Source organism: Arvicola amphibius, chromosome 6 (genome assembly GCF_903992535.2).
Source record: "Arvicola amphibius chromosome 6, mArvAmp1.2, whole genome shotgun sequence".
NCBI classification, from domain to species: domain Eukaryota; kingdom Metazoa; phylum Chordata; class Mammalia; order Rodentia; family Cricetidae; genus Arvicola; species Arvicola amphibius.
Window position 1 is genome coordinate 123,315,565 of NC_052052.2, and position 17,190 is coordinate 123,332,754.

Genomic DNA, 17,190 nt, shown 5'->3' on the forward strand with positions numbered 1-17,190 from the left:
TTTAAAAGACGGAGTGGGTGGCTCTGAAAAGAGCCTTTGGGAAATGTAAGGGACTTATTTCCCCTTGGCCTTGTGATGGCTGCTCTCGGTCTTCTTGGGCAGCAGCACCGCCTGGATGTTGGGCAGGACGCCGCCCTGCGCGATCGTCACGCGGCCCAGCAGCTTGTTGAGCTCCTCGTCGTTGCGGATGGCCAGCTGCAGGTGGCGCGGGATGATGCGCGTCTTCTTGTTGTCGCGGGCCGCGTTGCCAGCCAGCTCCAGGATCTCGGCCGTCAGGTACTCCAGCACGGCCGCCAGGTACACCGGGGCGCCGGCGCCCACCCGCTCCGCGTAGTTGCCCTTGCGGAGGAGGCGGTGCACGCGGCCCACGGGGAACTGCAGGCCGGCCCGGGAGGAGCGGGTCTTGGCCTTGGCGCGAGCCTTGCCGCCCTGTTTGCCGCGTCCAGACATCTTGAAGAAGAAACAGCAGTGAACAGCTGTGTAGACGAGAGCTGCACGAGCTTGGGCCTTATAGTTTTCTCTAGGCGCGAAAAAGCACCCTTCCGATTGGCTGTCTTCTTCTTTTCATTTAGACCAATGGGGAGCATTTGTGCCATCGCGTATTTCTATTGGGCCTTATTACAGATGACGTCACACAAATACCGCCCAATTAGAAGTGTGCTTTCATAATCCTCATTTGAATAACGCCTTATAAAAACGGAGGACCCGCGCCTCTCGCCGTTTCGGTTCTGCTAGACTTTGTCGCTATGCCTGAGCCAACGAAGTCCGCGCCCGCCCCGAAGAAGGGCTCCAAGAAGGCCGTGACCAAGGCCCAGAAGAAGGACGGCAAGAAGCGCAAGCGCAGCCGCAAGGAGAGCTACTCGGTGTACGTGTACAAGGTGCTGAAGCAGGTCCACCCCGACACCGGCATCTCTTCCAAGGCCATGGGCATCATGAACTCGTTCGTCAACGACATCTTCGAGCGCATCGCGGGCGAGGCGTCGCGCCTGGCGCATTACAACAAGCGCTCGACCATCACGTCCCGGGAGATCCAGACGGCCGTGCGCCTGCTGCTGCCCGGGGAGCTGGCCAAGCACGCCGTGTCCGAGGGCACCAAGGCCGTCACCAAGTACACCAGCTCCAAGTGAGCGCGCCCATCTCGCTCTTAAACCCAAAGGCTCTTTTCAGAGCCACATACATTCTCAAAGAGGAGCTGATTTGCTTCTAAACTAATGATTGGCAACAATAACTGACCTTGTTTAGGCTTAAGAGCTCATGTTTGTCTGTCCTGGGTCCCGGTGCTAAAACTGCCACTCGCGGCACTAACATTACTCTTATTTGAAATTTCAGATTCCACGAAGAGTAGAAATTTGCCCTGTCTTGTCCGTGTTGTGATATAGTACTTTTAAGTTCCCTTGATAACTGCTAAAGTTGAGACATACTAGCTTTTATTCAAAAAGTCCCGTTTTTCTCTTAGAGCTAGGTTTTAGGGCCCAGAGCTCTGCATGTTAGCAGATGATACTCAGTGAAGGTGTAAGAGGCATAGTCGAACGCAGCTTCCCTTGACTGGGTCCCATTTTCTTTGTTTTGTTTACACTGAGATTTTTTTGTTTGTTTTGACACCAGGTTTCACCATTTAGTTCTAATTAAATGGATCTTACTGCTTCAGACGTCATGAGTAGCTGGATTTAAAAGCTATCACCAGGCTTGGTCTCACAACGACCCAACACTTGGAAAAATAGAAAAACTTTCCGTTTTCATAAGTGGTTTGTTACTTTCATAATTTTCTAATTGTCTGACTAGTGAGATGTTAATAAAGCCGAACCATTCTCCCTAATCATCCCCATTAATCTCTATATTGTGTGACAAAATCTGTTGTCATCCTTTAAAGATGAGGAAATTAAAATGACCAAACTGAAGCCGCAACATAAATTCAGTCTTGTCTGAGGTGAAACCAAACTGAAAGACCCATCAAAATATGATCCTGAAAAAGAAATACTTACTACATTATTAAATAAATTAATATTAAATAAATATTAATTGTCCTAGAATGTAATACAATTGCATCTATTTGTTTCTTCATTTGTGTTTGGGTTTTCTGGGGATCGCTTATTTGGCTTCTCCCCCCCCCCAATTTTGTGTATGTGCGAAAGAGAGAGGAGTCTTGCCCTGTAGCGAGGCTTAAGGAGAAAGCCTCCTTCCTCATCGATATCCATCTCCATCAGCTGCAGTTTAGAGAGAGAAGAATTTCAGCTCAATTCCTGTGGAGGGTAAACTTTCCTTCTCTACTCAGAGTGCCATGATTAAGTAGATGACGATAAACAGAGAAACCAAAGAAAAGCGTGTACATCTATTGCATGAAAGCAAAGTGAATACCTACACTTCAGAGATATCTCGAAGTTTATATTGCTTTTCAGTGGAGGAGGGAGAAAATACTGGAAAACCGGTGGAAAGGAACTGACCTGGGGCATGCTCTTGGGAAATCACTTGCAGCAAGTCTTTATCTGCTGAGACGCTCTGTACTTGAGGCACATTTGAAAGAAAGCCACATTGTAGTAACTTCTAGACATTTGCCTTTGTTCATTTAAGGGAAATTCAAATCAAGTCCCGCCCTGAATTTGATGTTTCTCAAATGTCCTCAGTCAGCAGTGCAAAAGACATAATTTGGGGTAGCATTTAGCAAATTCCTTCACTTCATATATGTATATGAAAAGACAAATACTTGGATTTGGACATGTACTATTAGTCTCAGGGGCAAAAGGAAGAGAAACACACCTCACTACTGCATCACAGCATAGGGAGTTCCCTTAATCTTGTGAGGGCCCCAACTCAGGTGCTACCAAGTCCTTAGTCCAACCTACCTTTGTCTGAATCTCGGCTCCTTTGCTCTCACTTCTGTGCTGGTGATCAGCGGCCTTGGGTATCCTAGCAACTGCTGAGCCTGCTCTCTGAGCTCCTTCTCATTCATTAGGTGCAATTTCGACCTGACTTATTTAAGCCAGTATGTCCTTCACAGCCCTCATTAGGGGCACCTGGCCTTTCTTCACTTCCACTGGACCTGGACATCAGTAGGTTTGTTCCTCGTGGTTCTAGAACGCTATCCTCCCTAACAGTTCCAAACCTCAAGGTCCAGATAAGCCGCAACACCCTTTCCATTGTGTTTGCTGTCATCTTCATACCGTGGAAAGGAATAATTTATTCCTTGACGTGAAGTCGGTCATTCCCATCTTTTTAAATTTTGGATCCTTGGTGCTGAGCCTACTATATAATAGGTAAAGCCCACGTTTTTGATGAATGAAGGAAGGACACAGGCAATAAATCCTCAGTTTATTTCATCCCTGTAGGAAGTAAAAGCATTCAGAGAAGAAAGGTAAATGCATCCATGATGGGACTGCAATCGTCCATGGAATACGGCTGTGTGCATTCACCCAGCAGGGGCATACTTTGACAGTGAGCTGGGAAAGGGGACTGCCACCGTTTACTGGTTAGTTTTTGTCAACTTGACATCAACTGCAATCACACTGAAAAAAAGGAACCTCGATCGAGGAACTACTTCCATCAGATTGGCCAGATGGACATTTTCTTGATTTATCATTAGCGTAAAGCAGCCAAGCTCACTTTAGGCAGTGCCACCGTGGCCAGTTGGCTGTAGGTTGTCTAAGAAAGCTGGTATAGTACAAAGAATTGGAGTAAGTCAGAAAACAGGATCTCTCTGTGGTCTTTGCTTTAGTGTCTGCCTGCATGTCTGTGGTGGCCCACAAGTGGCTCATTTTCCATCTGGAGTCCATTTAGATTTAAAAGTCATTCAAGTTCAGGCTTCCCTGCTCTGCCTGCTCCAGTATCCTTGAGAGCTATGAGAATGGTCTGATTAAGCCCATGGGAAAGAGCATTTTGCCCATGAGAAAGAACACATTATCTACTGAGATAAAGGCTGCTGACTGCCAGCCAAAGGCACATCCAGATGGAAAAAAAAAAGGTGCTTGCCTCTAGCAGTTAGCACTAAATAGATAGCAGCCTACATGCTCGTTCTTCCAAGGACAGAGAAGGGAGGTGATTAACTGACTGAACAGCTCTTTGTTCTGCTTTCTGTCCTTAATCTGTATAGAAACAAGTTCTTGAAATAAACTCTGGGCTGTTTGGCATTGGCCAAGAGACCTCGGGAATCTATCCTGTGTCTCTGTCTCAGTTTCCTTGGTCTGCCATTCCCTCCATCTCTCGCACCCTTCCAGGTGCTCAGGTTGACTCGGAGCAGGCTCTGCCATCCCTAGCTTGAATTTGAGATACCACTCCCCTCAACCATGGACCATAACCCAGAGGATGGAACAAACCAATTCCTCTCCAAAGTTACTTTGGGTCACGGAGTTTTATCAGAGCAACAAAAGCAAACGTTTGAGTCTCAGAAGATAAATTTCCCTGAGATGAAAGATTGCCAGATAAGCCTGAACCAGCTCCAGGCACTGTGCCACCTCACCAGAGGACACATTCCTGTGATGACAGGCATAGGACCCTTAGAATGAGACTTGCATTGCAGTAACCTAGAAAGTACTAAAGACATTTATCCGCCCGCTGAGGAAAAAACAAAAACAAAAAACAGTGGGTGATTCAGAAAGCTTTACACGGAGCAGCCCCAGAAAACCTTCCCTAGGCAGGATTTTGGAAACAGAGTACACATGTCTAGCAAAGTGATTGGGTTTGAGAAGGCAGAATGGCTAATGGAGGCCAGGAAAAGGAACATCTTCAGTGAAAGGGTTACCTTCTGAGCCAGTCCGGAGATGTTAGGGGACTTCCCAGGAGGGAGGAATCTGATATACATATTGGAAGAAGGGCTAGTGACTTGAAGTCTGGGAGTTCAATTAAGACAATATCAGAAACAAGGCATGGTGGCTCAGGCCTGTGATGTCAGCTTTTGAGACGCTGAGATAAAATGACCACTGTGAGCTTAAAGACAGCCTGGCCTATAAGCTCATTTGGCACAAGACTTGCAAGAAGTTCCATCCCTAGCACCACATAGAACCTAGCACTGGGGCAAATGCCTGTAATCCCAGCACATGGCCGGTGAAGGCAGATAGTTAAAGTCAAGGCTGCCTGAGCTACCGGAGGCCTGGTCTCAAATAAAAACCTGAAAAGCAAAAACAAAAAGGCATGGTCATCTTTTTACCAGGGGCGACCATCTTCAGAGGACTTCTGCTTCACAGCCAGACCCAGCAGGCAGTGATTATTCTATCTGTGTTCTTGCCTAGCATTCCTGAGGTCCTGCATTTAATGTCCTGTACTGAGGATGGGGTGAGCACAGTGTGGTGATGCATGCCTGTACTTCTGGCATGGGTTGCTGAGGCAGGAGGATTGCTGAGAGCTAGAGGCCAACCTGGAATATATAGCAAGACCCTGTCTTAAAACAGAACAGAACCAAGAACCCTCCCCCCAAACAAAAGAGTAAGAGTGACTAGGGAAATTGAGAAAATAAAAGGGGCAAACCACATTTTTTAACCATGTGAAGGTATCTCAAGTGCAAAATTAATAGGCAACATGTAAAAATTACATTGCTTTCTTGCCTCATGTTAGTAAAATATTTCTCTTCCTCCTCCCTCTGGTCTTTTTAGCCTCTTTGTGGAGGGGGAAGCAAGGTTTTGCTGTTTAGTCTTGACGTCCTGCCTCAGTGTCCCCAATGCTGCTGGCATGAGCCACCACTGGCTTTTCTTCTTTATAATGTCTCTTTTATTCATTTTTATTTCTGTATGTTTGTGTCCCTCAGTGTATATATGTGCACCATGTGCTGCAAGAGCTCAAATAGTCAAAGCAGGGCATCACACCCCCAGAAACTGGAATGACAAGCAGGGTGTGTCATCATCTGGCTTCCGGGAATTACATGTGGGTCCAAGAGCAGAGCGTTTCTCCAGCTCTCTTCTTATTTTTAAATATTGTTTTCTCCTTCAGCAAACTGTTGTATGTTAATGTCACATGTCTTCTTGGCAGGGCAATGAGATAGATAGCCACATAGCTGGCCAAACATCACCATGGGTTTTCCTGTGCACTTTTCATTCGTCCATAGATGAGTTTAACATTTACCCAGGGGAAAGAAGATGCTCCTCCTAGATAGAAATGGGCTTCATCCAACTAATTGCAGAGCCGAATAAAGCAGCAGCAGCAGCAGCAGCAGCAGCAACCACACACAAAGAGGGCCTGCCTTCCAGTGCTGACAGCTTTGGGGCCGAGACTTTGTCTTGCTGGTATTAAACTCAAAATGTTGTCTGCTCTTGCTAGGTACTGAGCTGCTAGCCTCTGAACGGCAAATACACCATTGCCTCCAGCTTGCTATGTGGAGGTGTTGGGAGTTGTCAGTCTTATGTCTCTATTCATGTTTACTTCATATTGGTTTGTTTCTGACTAATCAAATGGCAAAGACAGGCTCATTCAGGTGAAACAGTAGGGTTGTATTAGCTTTATAATTTCTCTACGAGTATGAACTCGAATTAAATTTATTTTTCTTCCTTGAATTAATTCCTCTTTGAAAAGACAATCCAAGCTAGGCAGTGGTAGCACACGCCTTTAATCCCAGAGGTTACTGGACCTCTGTAAATTCAAGACCAGCATGGTGTAGAGTGAGTTCCAGGACAAAAAGAACAGAAACTCCATCTGTGGATTCGCTCCCCATGAAACAGAAAGTCAGGTAGAGCAAGGAATCATGTTTCCCACTAGTGCTGCATGCCTGGTACTCAGACGTGTGCTGGAAATGAGGCTTCAGAGTACGGGTACCTGATATGCATTACAGGCTAGGTATGCAATTGATATCGACAACTACATGCATGCTGTACTCGATTTTATAAATTGTGTTTATGGAACATAGAAAACCCGTACTTACATTAATCTAAACTAAAATGGATCAACTTCCAGGTAGTGAGAGGAAGTGTTAGGTCCCATCAGAAGCAGAGGAACCAGGACAGGACAGAAAGGTCTAGATGGCTGGAGGTCCTAGAGGTGCTCAGCCCACTCTGTACGGTCCTTAGCCACCTACCCTTTGCAACCCTGGTGTTGGCCACATGTCCATCTTTAAATGCTGCTATTTCAATATACAAAACACTCATTAGTTTTCTGCTGCAGTGTGGAACATCACAGCCCAGTGCATAAAAAATGTTCAGTTCTCTGTTAACAATGCATAGGCAAAGAAATGTGTGCACTCCAGGGAGGAGACAAGAATGTGCCCTCCCTCACTCAGACCAAAACATGGTTGCCAGCAATTGAGGAGGGTCCCTGCAGTATTAATTTCAGGCTGTGGGCCTGCTTGTGAAACTCTGTGGTGAGATTTAGGGGTTGTTTAATACTGAGGGACAAGTAAGTTTCAGGGAATAACATTACTCAATAATGAAAACCTAGATGATCACACCAAAATTTGAACTCAGATCCCTGGATTCTAAACTCAGACCACTAATCATTACACCACAGGGCGAGCAGGTTCCTCTTCCTACCGAGATTTTCCTCGGGGAAACAACTCATCCCTGAGACACCGCTGACTGCAGGGATGTTAAAGATTGTTTTCAATGAAACTCTACTGCCCTCTCGAGGCAGGTGTTGACAATACATGGGTGTTTTGCATCTCTGGAGCATAAAATTGACATTTCACATTTTGCAAGGCAAGAAGGTCAAAGAGGCTGAAGTCCCGCAGTGCCTGAGGCCCTCCTATTGTTAGTGAACGCTTTGTCTAGTTTTCTGGGGAATACTGTTGGGCAGTGAAATCCTTGCTCAGCTGTGCCTTCCACTGAAGCATCCTCTCAAAGACATATTTTCTTTTATTCTGGAATGAAGCTTCACACCTGCCAACTGGATGTCCTGGGAACTCATTTTTCCAAACTTGAGCTATCGGATGGCAAAAGTGACTCTGTAATTAAAGGCGTCTCGGGAGGCAGAGGCAGGCGGATCTCTGTGAGTTCGAGACCAGCCTGGTCTACAAAAGCTAGCTCCAGGACAGGCTCTAAAGCTGCAGAGAAACCCTGTCTCAAAAAACCAAAAAAAAAAAAAAAAAAAAAAAAAAAAGTGACTGTAGCATCCCAGTACAATCAACATCAGTTGCCAGATATGCTTGGGAAGATCTGATGTGAGCTCAAGCCTCTTTCCACCTAAATCTACAAATCTCCCAAATTTCAGCTGTGTTCAGTCCTAATCACTGACCCCAGAATCAGAGATTATGATACACACAAACAAACGGAAGACCCGGAATTTACCTGTGGCCTTTTCCGTATTCAAGGCACACACCATGAATCACAGCAACCGACCTCCTACAGAGCAAGCAAGTTCCAAGACAGCCACGGTCAAAGAAACCCTGTCCTGAAAAATAGAAAATGAAAGGACATGGTGGATAGAAAGGGTTTTTAACACTCGGAACCCACTCCCGCACGATAGTCCCAGGTTAAAACGCAGTATTTACTTAGTTCTCGCGTGTTCAATTTGATACTATCTCTCCCGGCACAAAATTTTTGTCAGAAGATCACGCCCTTTAAAGAAAAAGACCGCAGTTGCCTTACTCGCTGGCCTATACTTTTTTTAACTTAGGTAACAAGTTTTCAGCTTGGGTTCAGTAACTAACGGACGACCAGGGACTTACCAGCCGACTTTGCCTTATTAGTTTTCCTTCACTTTTTGGAAAAGAGGCCGAGCGTCTCGGCAGAAGCATTGTAGACACTTAGTGCCAGAAAACCCATAGGGTCTCAGATAGGCTGAACGCAAAAAGGAAAAAGGACTCGACGACCACACGTCCCCGACAAAAAGAGCGTAACAACTTTTTTCGCTGAAAAGTGTAGGTGGCTCTGAAAAGAGCCTTTGGGTTTTAAGAGCGAGATGGGCGCGCTCACTTGGAGCTGGTGTACTTGGTGACGGCCTTGGTGCCCTCGGACACGGCGTGCTTGGCCAGCTCCCCGGGCAGCAGCAGGCGCACGGCCGTCTGGATCTCCCGGGACGTGATGGTCGAGCGCTTGTTGTAATGCGCCAGGCGCGACGCCTCGCCCGCGATGCGCTCGAAGATGTCGTTGACGAACGAGTTCATGATGCCCATGGCCTTGGAAGAGATGCCGGTGTCGGGGTGGACCTGCTTCAGCACCTTGTACACGTACACCGAGTAGCTCTCCTTGCGGCTGCGCTTGCGCTTCTTGCCATCCTTCTTCTGGGCCTTGGTAACGGCCTTCTTGGAGCCCTTCTTCGGGGCGGGAGCGGACTTCACCGGTTCAGGCATAGCGACAAAGTCTAGCAGAACCGAAACGGCGAGAGGCGCGGGTCCTCCCTTTTTATAAGGCGTTATTCAAATAAGGATTAGGAAAGCACACTTCTAATTGGGCGGTATTTGTGTGACGTCATCTGGAATATGGCCCAATAGAAATACGCGATGTCACAAATGCTCCCCATTGGTCTAAATGAAAAGAAGAAGACAGCCAATCGGAAGGGTGCTTTTTCGCGCCTAGAGAAAACTATAAGGCCCAAGCTCTTGCAGCTCTCGTCTACACAGCTGTTCACTGCTGTTTCTTCTTCAAGATGTCTGGACGCGGCAAACAGGGCGGCAAGGCTCGCGCCAAGGCCAAGACCCGCTCCTCCCGGGCCGGCCTGCAGTTCCCCGTTGGCCGCGTGCACCGCCTCCTCCGCAAGGGCAACTACGCGGAGCGGGTGGGCGCCGGCGCCCCGGTGTACCTGGCGGCCGTGCTGGAGTACCTGACGGCCGAGATCCTGGAGCTGGCTGGCAACGCGGCCCGCGACAACAAGAAGACGCGCATCATCCCGCGCCACCTGCAGCTGGCCATCCGCAACGACGAGGAGCTCAACAAGCTGCTGGGCCGCGTGACGATCGCGCAGGGCGGCGTCCTGCCCAACATCCAGGCGGTGCTGCTGCCCAAGAAGACCGAGAGCAGCCACCACAAGGCCAAGGGGAAGTAATTTGACGGCCATCAGAACTTGCGGAAACATCAGACCCAAAGGCTCTTTTCAGAGCCATCTACAATGTCTCCTAAAGCGCTGAACATTTTTATACAGTGACACTTATATGTGCAAGTTCACAGGTGGTGTTTCTTTAACTTGTTGCTGATTTATGTTCCTGGAACGGTGCGGCGATGATGCTGCACGCCTTTTTCTCAGTACGCTACAGTCAGGGCCAGACGACTTTTGTTCCAAAATAAAATACAACATAAAATTGAGGTTTAGCCCATCTAGTTTTATCCTCTCAGCTTCCCATCTGGAGTTTAGCATTAGACAGTCCACGAATTCATAATTTTATTTTTTCTTATGTACTTCACCTATTTCAACCTGGGCGGGGAGAGGTCAAAGAAGTGTTGACAATGTCGTGGTACGACTCAGGTGGCCACTCTTTTAAGTTTTAAATTTTGAACCTGTGGATTTTGTTGTTACCTTCCGATACAGGTTTTGAGTGCTGTAGCCCTGTCTTTCCCTGAGTTCACCGTGGCCCCGAGCTAGGCATCCACCTGCCCCTGCCTCCACAGTGCTGGGATAAAGCACAAAAGCCTAATAAATCTTGGGTTTATTACATTGAACGAAAATGGTCAACTCAAAAGCTCTTTAAAAACTCGAAAACATTGACTGCTCGCCTGACTGTTCCGTTGTTCGATACATGTCAAGTAAGTAAGCGTGGTCCTATACAAATAATACTAAAGAAAAATTTTAATGGGCGGGATTAGTTTTCTTACGGTCTATAATCTGTAGCGTTAAATTGACGCTGAGGGCCCCTCCCCCAGACACGGGCAGTTCCCGCCACTGCGCTTCCGGTTTTCACTCCGGTCCGCACAATCCCTATAAGAGAGCCTTGCTGTCTCGGGTATGCCGTCAGTCGGGTTTTCTTCTTCCGATTTAGCCATGTCTGGTCGCGGCAAGGGCGGGAAAGGCCTGGGCAAAGGCGGCGCCAAGCGCCACCGCAAGGTCCTGCGCGACAACATCCAGGGCATCACCAAGCCCGCCATCCGCCGCCTGGCCCGGCGCGGGGGAGTCAAGCGCATCTCCGGCCTCATCTACGAGGAGACCCGCGGGGTGCTGAAGGTGTTCCTGGAGAACGTGATCCGCGACGCGGTCACCTACACGGAGCACGCCAAGCGCAAGACCGTCACCGCCATGGACGTGGTCTACGCGCTCAAGCGCCAGGGCCGCACCCTCTACGGCTTCGGCGGCTGAGCTGCTCTCTAAGTAGCTTTTGTCGATTGCTTCCCAAAGGTCCTTTTCAGGGCCAACCACCTGTTTCCCTGAAGAGCTGCAGCATTGTTTTGAACTCTCATTTCCAGCGCTTGTAACTGGTGCACAATCCGCTGCCGACTGTCCTTGAGCCACAGTGAGTGCCTCGTGTTGCTGTGGTAATAGCGGTTAGTTGACTGGCGTCTCTTGTATTCATTTGTGTTTATCGAACTTGTGCAGTTGAATGTCGGACCGCAGGTAGCCTTTGTGAGCGTCTGTTCAAATGTCTTTAGGCATAGATGTGGTTAATGAGTACCTGATGGGACGTTAATACGTTAATGAGAACTTTCAACAGCAGTGGCTTCCTTTGCAGAAAAACTTGCTTTGTACCCTCTGCCATTCCAGCAGGAGGCCCCCTACCGACTAACCTGAGTAACATGTCGAGATAGGGCCCAACAGTTGACACTCAGCCATCAGATCTTAATGACATGCTCTCAATTAGGAGAGCAAAACGAGCCCAGCTCTCGGGAAAGAGACATCTGTGTGCCACTGTGAGATGCAGGGTAAACATTTTCTAACACTCTCAGACTCCACGGTTTCTGTTTTAATTTAGTCCCTTGGAGAGCTCATCTGCCCAGGCACTAAACAGCACCCGTCCTTCAATGCCTTCTAATTTTATATCTTTTTTTTTCCCTTTTATCTCCAAAAACAAATTAAAGCAAAACCCCCAGTCCCCCAACCACTTCTGTACTGAAGAGATAGTTGATCTCTGTCTGAGTTCAAGGCCAGCCTGGTTTACAATACAAGTCAAGTTCTAGCACATCTTAAGCCAAAAAAGAAAAAGAATCTAAAAATTACTAATGCTTATTTTCTGATCTAATGAAACATTAAATGAATGTAACAAATGGAAATATAAGATTGTTTTTATTTTCTATTAGCTGGGCCTGGTGGTGCATGTCTTTAATAAGTCCTTAGCATCAACACTAAGAATGCACAGCAGTCAGAGCTCCGAATGTGAGGTCTATGTAGGGAGTATCAAGATAGCAAGGGCAAGTAGAGACTCCCTGTCTCAAGACAGACAGACTTATTTTTATTCATGTCTATCTATACACCGGTGTCCATGGAGACAAGAAAGGGGTATAAGATTCCTAAACACAGGGTACAGGAGGTTATGAGCCCCTGATGGGTACTGGGAACTGCTCAGGTATTGGTATATGCTCTTAACCACTTAAGGTTAACTCTTAACCCTCCAGGCCTGTGATATAACAACTATTTCTTTCCTCTCTCTCTCTCTCTCTCTCTCTCTCTCTCTCTCTCTCTCTCTCTCTCTCTCTCCCTTTCCCAATCAAAAACCACATTTTGAAATAATGGAAATATTAAAGTATTAGTTGTATCTCAGTTATTTTTGGAGTTTCCCAAACGACCACAGATCACCCATTACATTTCTTCTTCATTTTATAGAAGACATACTCTGTAAATACTCATATACAATTGTGAAAACTGTTGTGTAAAGAAAGAGGGGCAAATCACAACCGGAATTTCACCAGAATAAACTCATATGTAAGAATGTTTACCTGGCAGAAACCTCCTACCCCACCAGAGGCCAGGCTGGTATCCTGAAACCAGGTATGATGTAGGATTCCTCCTGTATGCTATAAGTATGTTTTATTACCATTGGTTATTAAAGATACTGTTTCAGCCAATGGTTTAGTAGAGTAAAGCCAAGCAGAGCTAGAGGAGAAAGTAGGTGGAGTCAGTGAGACACCACGCAGCCACCTAAGGAGAAAGACATGAGGCTACCACCAGCCAGAACCTTACTGGTAAACCACCAGACTCATGGTAAAATATAAAATAATAGGAATGGATTAATTTAAGATGTAAGAGTTAGTTAATAAGAATCTTAAGCTAATAGGCTAAGCAGTGTTGTAATTCATATAGTTTCTGTGTGATTATTTCGGGTCTGGGAAGTCAGGAAACAGACAAGCAGCCTCCACCTACACAGGTAGCACTGCCTCTCAAGCCGCCCATGCTCAACTAGCATAGCCAAAAACGTCCCTCCTCTCCTTGTCTCCATATCCTGACCCATACCTCTGGTGAAACCCCACCTGAGCCTGGCCCACTCCCTGAAAACCAGGTAAGTCAATCTCTAGCCACAACTCTAGTCCCAGCTTGGGCTGGAATGCCCTGCTGGACCAGAGGTCATCCAGTCATCAGAAGGTCAGCCAACTTGGGCAGAGACCCTCTACTCAAGCTCAGATCACTCTAGCCAGAAGATGACAGAAGAAAGAGAAGTCAAGGAAGAAAACAACTACAAATCCAGAAATCAGCACCTAAACCAGTAATCACTCCAAATGCACATGTCTAACCTAGTGTCGGTACAAGAACACAATCAACAGCAATCAGGACAACATGTCACCACCAGACCTCAGCCATCCAACTGAGCAAAGCCCTGAATATTCCAACCCAGCTGAAGCACAAGACAAAAACCTTAAAACCAACTTTACGAAGATGATAGAGGTCCTTAAAGGAGAAATGAATAAATCACTTAAGGAAATTGAAAGACAATCCAAAAACTGAAAGAAATCATTAAATCCCTTTAAAAATGTCAAGAAAATCAAGGAAATGAATAAAACTGTTTAAGACCTAAAAATGGAAAAATTAGAAGTAAGGAAAACACAAATTGAGGGAACTCTGGAAATGGAAAATCTAGGTAAGTGAACAGAAACTAAAGATGCAAACATTACCAATAGAAGACAAGAGATGAGATAGATAATCTGAGATTGAGGACACACTAGAAGAAATACATCAATCAAAGAAAATTTCTAACATAATGCCGCGCACCGCGTCCCCGTGTCTGCATTCAGTGCACTTGAACCCTGTTACCGAGCTTTGGGCAAGGGGCTGGAGGTTAAAATACACAGACACACACAGACAGAGAGACGACATGGGTCATCCTTGAATTCCCCAAGAATGCCCCCTTTATTGTGTTCAGGGGCAGATTATATAGAGATAGCCACGCCCCAGCCAAACCCATCAGAAACCACTCTGCCATTAGGAATGCTGAAGGTCTGCTGCTCAGAGCAGCTGTAGGCACTCAGATCAGGGGATTACAAGAAATTCAGGATCTGGGGTCTCACTGCTCCCAACAACATAAAACATCCAGGAAACCTGGAATAGTACAAAAAGACCAAACCTAAGAATAATAGAAATAGAAGAAGATTCCCAGCACAAAGGCCTAGAATATATTTTTAACAAAGCCATAGAAGAAAATTTTCTTAACCTAAAGAATTACATCTCTATAAAGATACAATAAGCATACAGAACACCAAATAGATTGGACCAGAAAATAAGATCTTGTTGCCACATAATAATTGAAATACGAAACACAAAACAAAGAATATTAAAAACTGCAAGAGGAAAAAAGGCCAAATAACATATAAAGGCAGACCTGTTTGAATTAGACCTGAATTCGCAATGGAGACTAAAAGCCAGAGGGCCTGGACAGATGTGCTGTATACTCTAAGTGACCACAGATACCAGACCATACATACCCAGCAAAAATTTTAATCACCATAGATGGAGAAAACAAAATATTTCATGAAAAAGTCAAAATTTAATAGTATCTCTCCACAAATCCAGCCCTACAGAAGGAAAGGCTCCAATCCAAGGAAGTTAACTACACCCAGAAAAACACAGTCAGTAGATGATCTCACACCAGCAAAACCCAAAAAGAAAAACACACATACACACCCTGTGGGAGACTTCCTGCTCCCTGGATCAGTTTCACCCATGCTGTTGTGCCTGGCTTCTCCTACTATTCTGATCTGTCAAATACTAACTCTGCAAGGAGTTATTGCTCCATTGTTCACGTGTTCTGAACATTCTGACTTTTCTGCATGTTGCAGTTAGAAACTTTCCACCTGACCATTAGACCGTGGTTAGGTTGCCTAGTAAGTTGCTTAGTTACCCATATACACAAGGAGAATTTCCTCCTTTCCCTTACCCTATATTTACCTGGATTATTCCCTTGAGTAAACGAGACTTGATCAGAATCCTGTTTTGTCTCCATCTCTTGTGCCTCTCGTCTCATCCCATTCTCACTCCCCCTCTAGGGTCTCCATCGAGGCAGGGCAACACACACACACACACACACACACACAAAATCTAACACCATCAACTACAACAAAATAACAAAAATTAACAATCATTGGTCACTGATATCTCTCAGTATCAATGGATGAAATTTCTCAATAAAAAGACAGACTAACAGAATGGATGTGAAAACAAGATCCATCCTTCTGCTGCATGTAAGAAACACACCTCAATATCAAAGGTAGATATTACTTCAGAGTAAGAAGTGTTGCATGAGTTCTAATTGGTATTAACAATAAAACCTGGAGTCAGGTATTAGGGGGTGAAAGCTGAAAGATGAGAGAAATGGAGCAGCCAGCCACTAGAGATCGTACCTCTGCTACTCTCAGCCCAAACAGAGGATGAGCTCCTGTCTCCTCTCACCTTCTGTACCTCTCTCCAATCAGTCACATCACTTCCTGTCTGTCAGTACAGACCTCCAGACATTGATGGTTCACTAATGGCTAGCTTCGCTCTCTGATCTTCAAGCAAGCTTCATTTGATATAGCATAAAGAAAATAATCACCATAAGAAAGGTTAAAAAATATTTTCTAAGCAAATGGCCCTAAGAAACAATCTTGTGTTTTAATATCTAACGAAATAGACTTCAAAACAAAATTAATCAAAAGAGATGGGGAAAGACTCTTCATACTGATCAAAGATGACGTTTCAGTTCTCAATATCTGTGCCCAATGCAAGGACACCCACATTTGGAAAAGAAACATTACTAAATCTTAAATCACCTGTTGATGGAGGAGAGTTATCTGTCTATGTTTCTTTCATTGGTTAATTAATAAAGAAAACTGCCTTGGCCCTTTAAGAGACAGAGAGTTAGGTAGGTGGAGTAGACAGAACAGAATTGTGGGAACAAGGAAGTAGAGTTGGGGAGACGCTTCAGGCATTCGCCATAGTGAGTCTCCATGCTGCTCCTCTCCGAGATGGACGCAGGTTAAGATCTCTCCTGGTAAGCCACACCTCGTGGTGCTACCCAGATTACTAAATATGGGTTAAAGGAAGATGTGAGAATTAGCCAATAAGAAGCTGAAACTATGGGCCAGGCAGTGTTTTAAAAGAATACAGTTTCCGTGTAATTATTTCGGGTGTAAAGCTAGCCGGCGGCCGGCGGGTGGTGGGACACAGCCCTGCCGTTTCTCACTACAGATTGGCGCTCCAACGTGGTGACCAAATCCACGTAAAAACCTGAAAAAGCTTTAAATAAAGGAGAGAGAGAGAGTTTAACACAGCTTTTTGCTATTTGCTAGGACGTGCCATAGAGAGATTTCCTGTTTCGGCAATAGCGGCAGAGAAAAAGCTGAGTCATTTTAAAACGCACCTTCCTTGTGCTGTGCCGCCAGCGCGAACTCTGGCTTTAAAGCATTTCAATGGCTTTTATAGGACTGGATATTTGTGTTCCCGCGTGGGATCGGAAGGAGAGTGCACTGAGACTGGTCCAAAGGCTCAGAGATCCCCGCCTGCACCTGGGCAGATGGCAGAATCAGGCTTAGGCAGGTGGAAGAGCATGGCGGATTCCTGCCACAATACAGAGAGATGTTTTCAGACTGCGCAGTGCTCTGCATGTCAGATTTGGCTGTAACTTGGATGAAAAGAGTTTTTGTGCTGCACGCTCAGTCTCAGAGTTAAAGTGCTGAGTGCGGCTCCTACCTGGCGGCCCCAGAGCTAGTAGAAAATGGTACATCCTCCATTTTGAAATTGGAGAGAGGTGGAGCCAACATCCAGAGCAGCCCGCAGCTCTGCAGCTCAGAGCTGCAACCGATTCAGAGTCACAAGCGGCTCAGCTATGTTGGACTGGGCGTGGCAAGCCTGCAGTACCTGTTTTTGACCTAGGAATGTCACAGCTTAGATTCTTAAGTGTGTAGCGATTTAAAAGCACAAAACAAAAGTGCTCCTGGATAGTAAAAAAATTACAGA

At 46.0% G+C, this 17,190-nt stretch overlaps 6 protein-coding genes across 6 annotated transcripts in view; 3 read left to right on the plus strand and 3 right to left on the minus strand.

Annotated features, from left to right (window-relative positions):
• LOC119817094 overlaps positions 1–17,190 on the minus strand; it is a 35,723-nt gene that overhangs the window by 5,046 nt on the left and 13,487 nt on the right. The window contains exons 2-3 of the mRNA XM_042055324.1: positions 9,221–9,243; positions 8,178–8,195 (exon numbers count right to left, since the gene is read on the minus strand). Of these exons, the coding sequence (XP_041911258.1) occupies positions 8,178–8,195; positions 9,221–9,243 (41 nt within the window). The remainder of the gene's footprint in view (positions 1–8,177; positions 8,196–9,220; positions 9,244–17,190) is intronic.
• Positions 55–450, minus strand: LOC119817355 (histone H2A type 1-E-like). Its single transcript, XM_038334552.1, has one exon. The coding sequence runs from the start codon at positions 448–450 to the stop codon at positions 55–57; it is 396 nt and encodes a 131-aa protein (XP_038190480.1).
• Positions 747–1,127, plus strand: LOC119817362 (histone H2B type 1-M). Its single transcript, XM_038334560.1, has one exon. The coding sequence runs from the start codon at positions 747–749 to the stop codon at positions 1,125–1,127; it is 381 nt and encodes a 126-aa protein (XP_038190488.1).
• LOC119817371 (histone H2B type 1-C/E/F/G/I-like) lies at positions 8,804–9,220 on the minus strand. The gene has a single exon (XM_038334570.1). The coding sequence runs from the start codon at positions 9,197–9,199 to the stop codon at positions 8,819–8,821; it is 381 nt and encodes a 126-aa protein (XP_038190498.1). The 5' UTR covers positions 9,200–9,220; the 3' UTR covers positions 8,804–8,818.
• On the plus strand, positions 9,496–9,891 carry LOC119817354 (histone H2A type 1-E-like). The gene has a single exon (XM_038334551.1). It carries the CDS (start codon positions 9,496–9,498, stop codon positions 9,889–9,891), a length of 396 nt encoding a protein of 131 aa, XP_038190479.1.
• LOC119817369 (histone H4) lies at positions 10,822–11,133 on the plus strand. Its single transcript, XM_038334568.1, has one exon. It carries the CDS (start codon positions 10,822–10,824, stop codon positions 11,131–11,133), a length of 312 nt encoding a protein of 103 aa, XP_038190496.1.

Bases quoted from the DNA above. Each gene is read 5' to 3' on its own strand.
- LOC119817355 (XM_038334552.1), bottom strand. From the start codon at position 450: ATGTCTGGACGCGGCAAACAGGGCGGCAAGGCTCGCGCCAAGGCCAAG.
- LOC119817362 (XM_038334560.1), top strand. From the start codon at position 747: ATGCCTGAGCCAACGAAGTCCGCGCCCGCCCCGAAGAAGGGCTCCAAG.
- LOC119817371 (XM_038334570.1), bottom strand. From the start codon at position 9,199: ATGCCTGAACCGGTGAAGTCCGCTCCCGCCCCGAAGAAGGGCTCCAAG.
- LOC119817354 (XM_038334551.1), top strand. From the start codon at position 9,496: ATGTCTGGACGCGGCAAACAGGGCGGCAAGGCTCGCGCCAAGGCCAAG.
- LOC119817369 (XM_038334568.1), top strand. From the start codon at position 10,822: ATGTCTGGTCGCGGCAAGGGCGGGAAAGGCCTGGGCAAAGGCGGCGCC.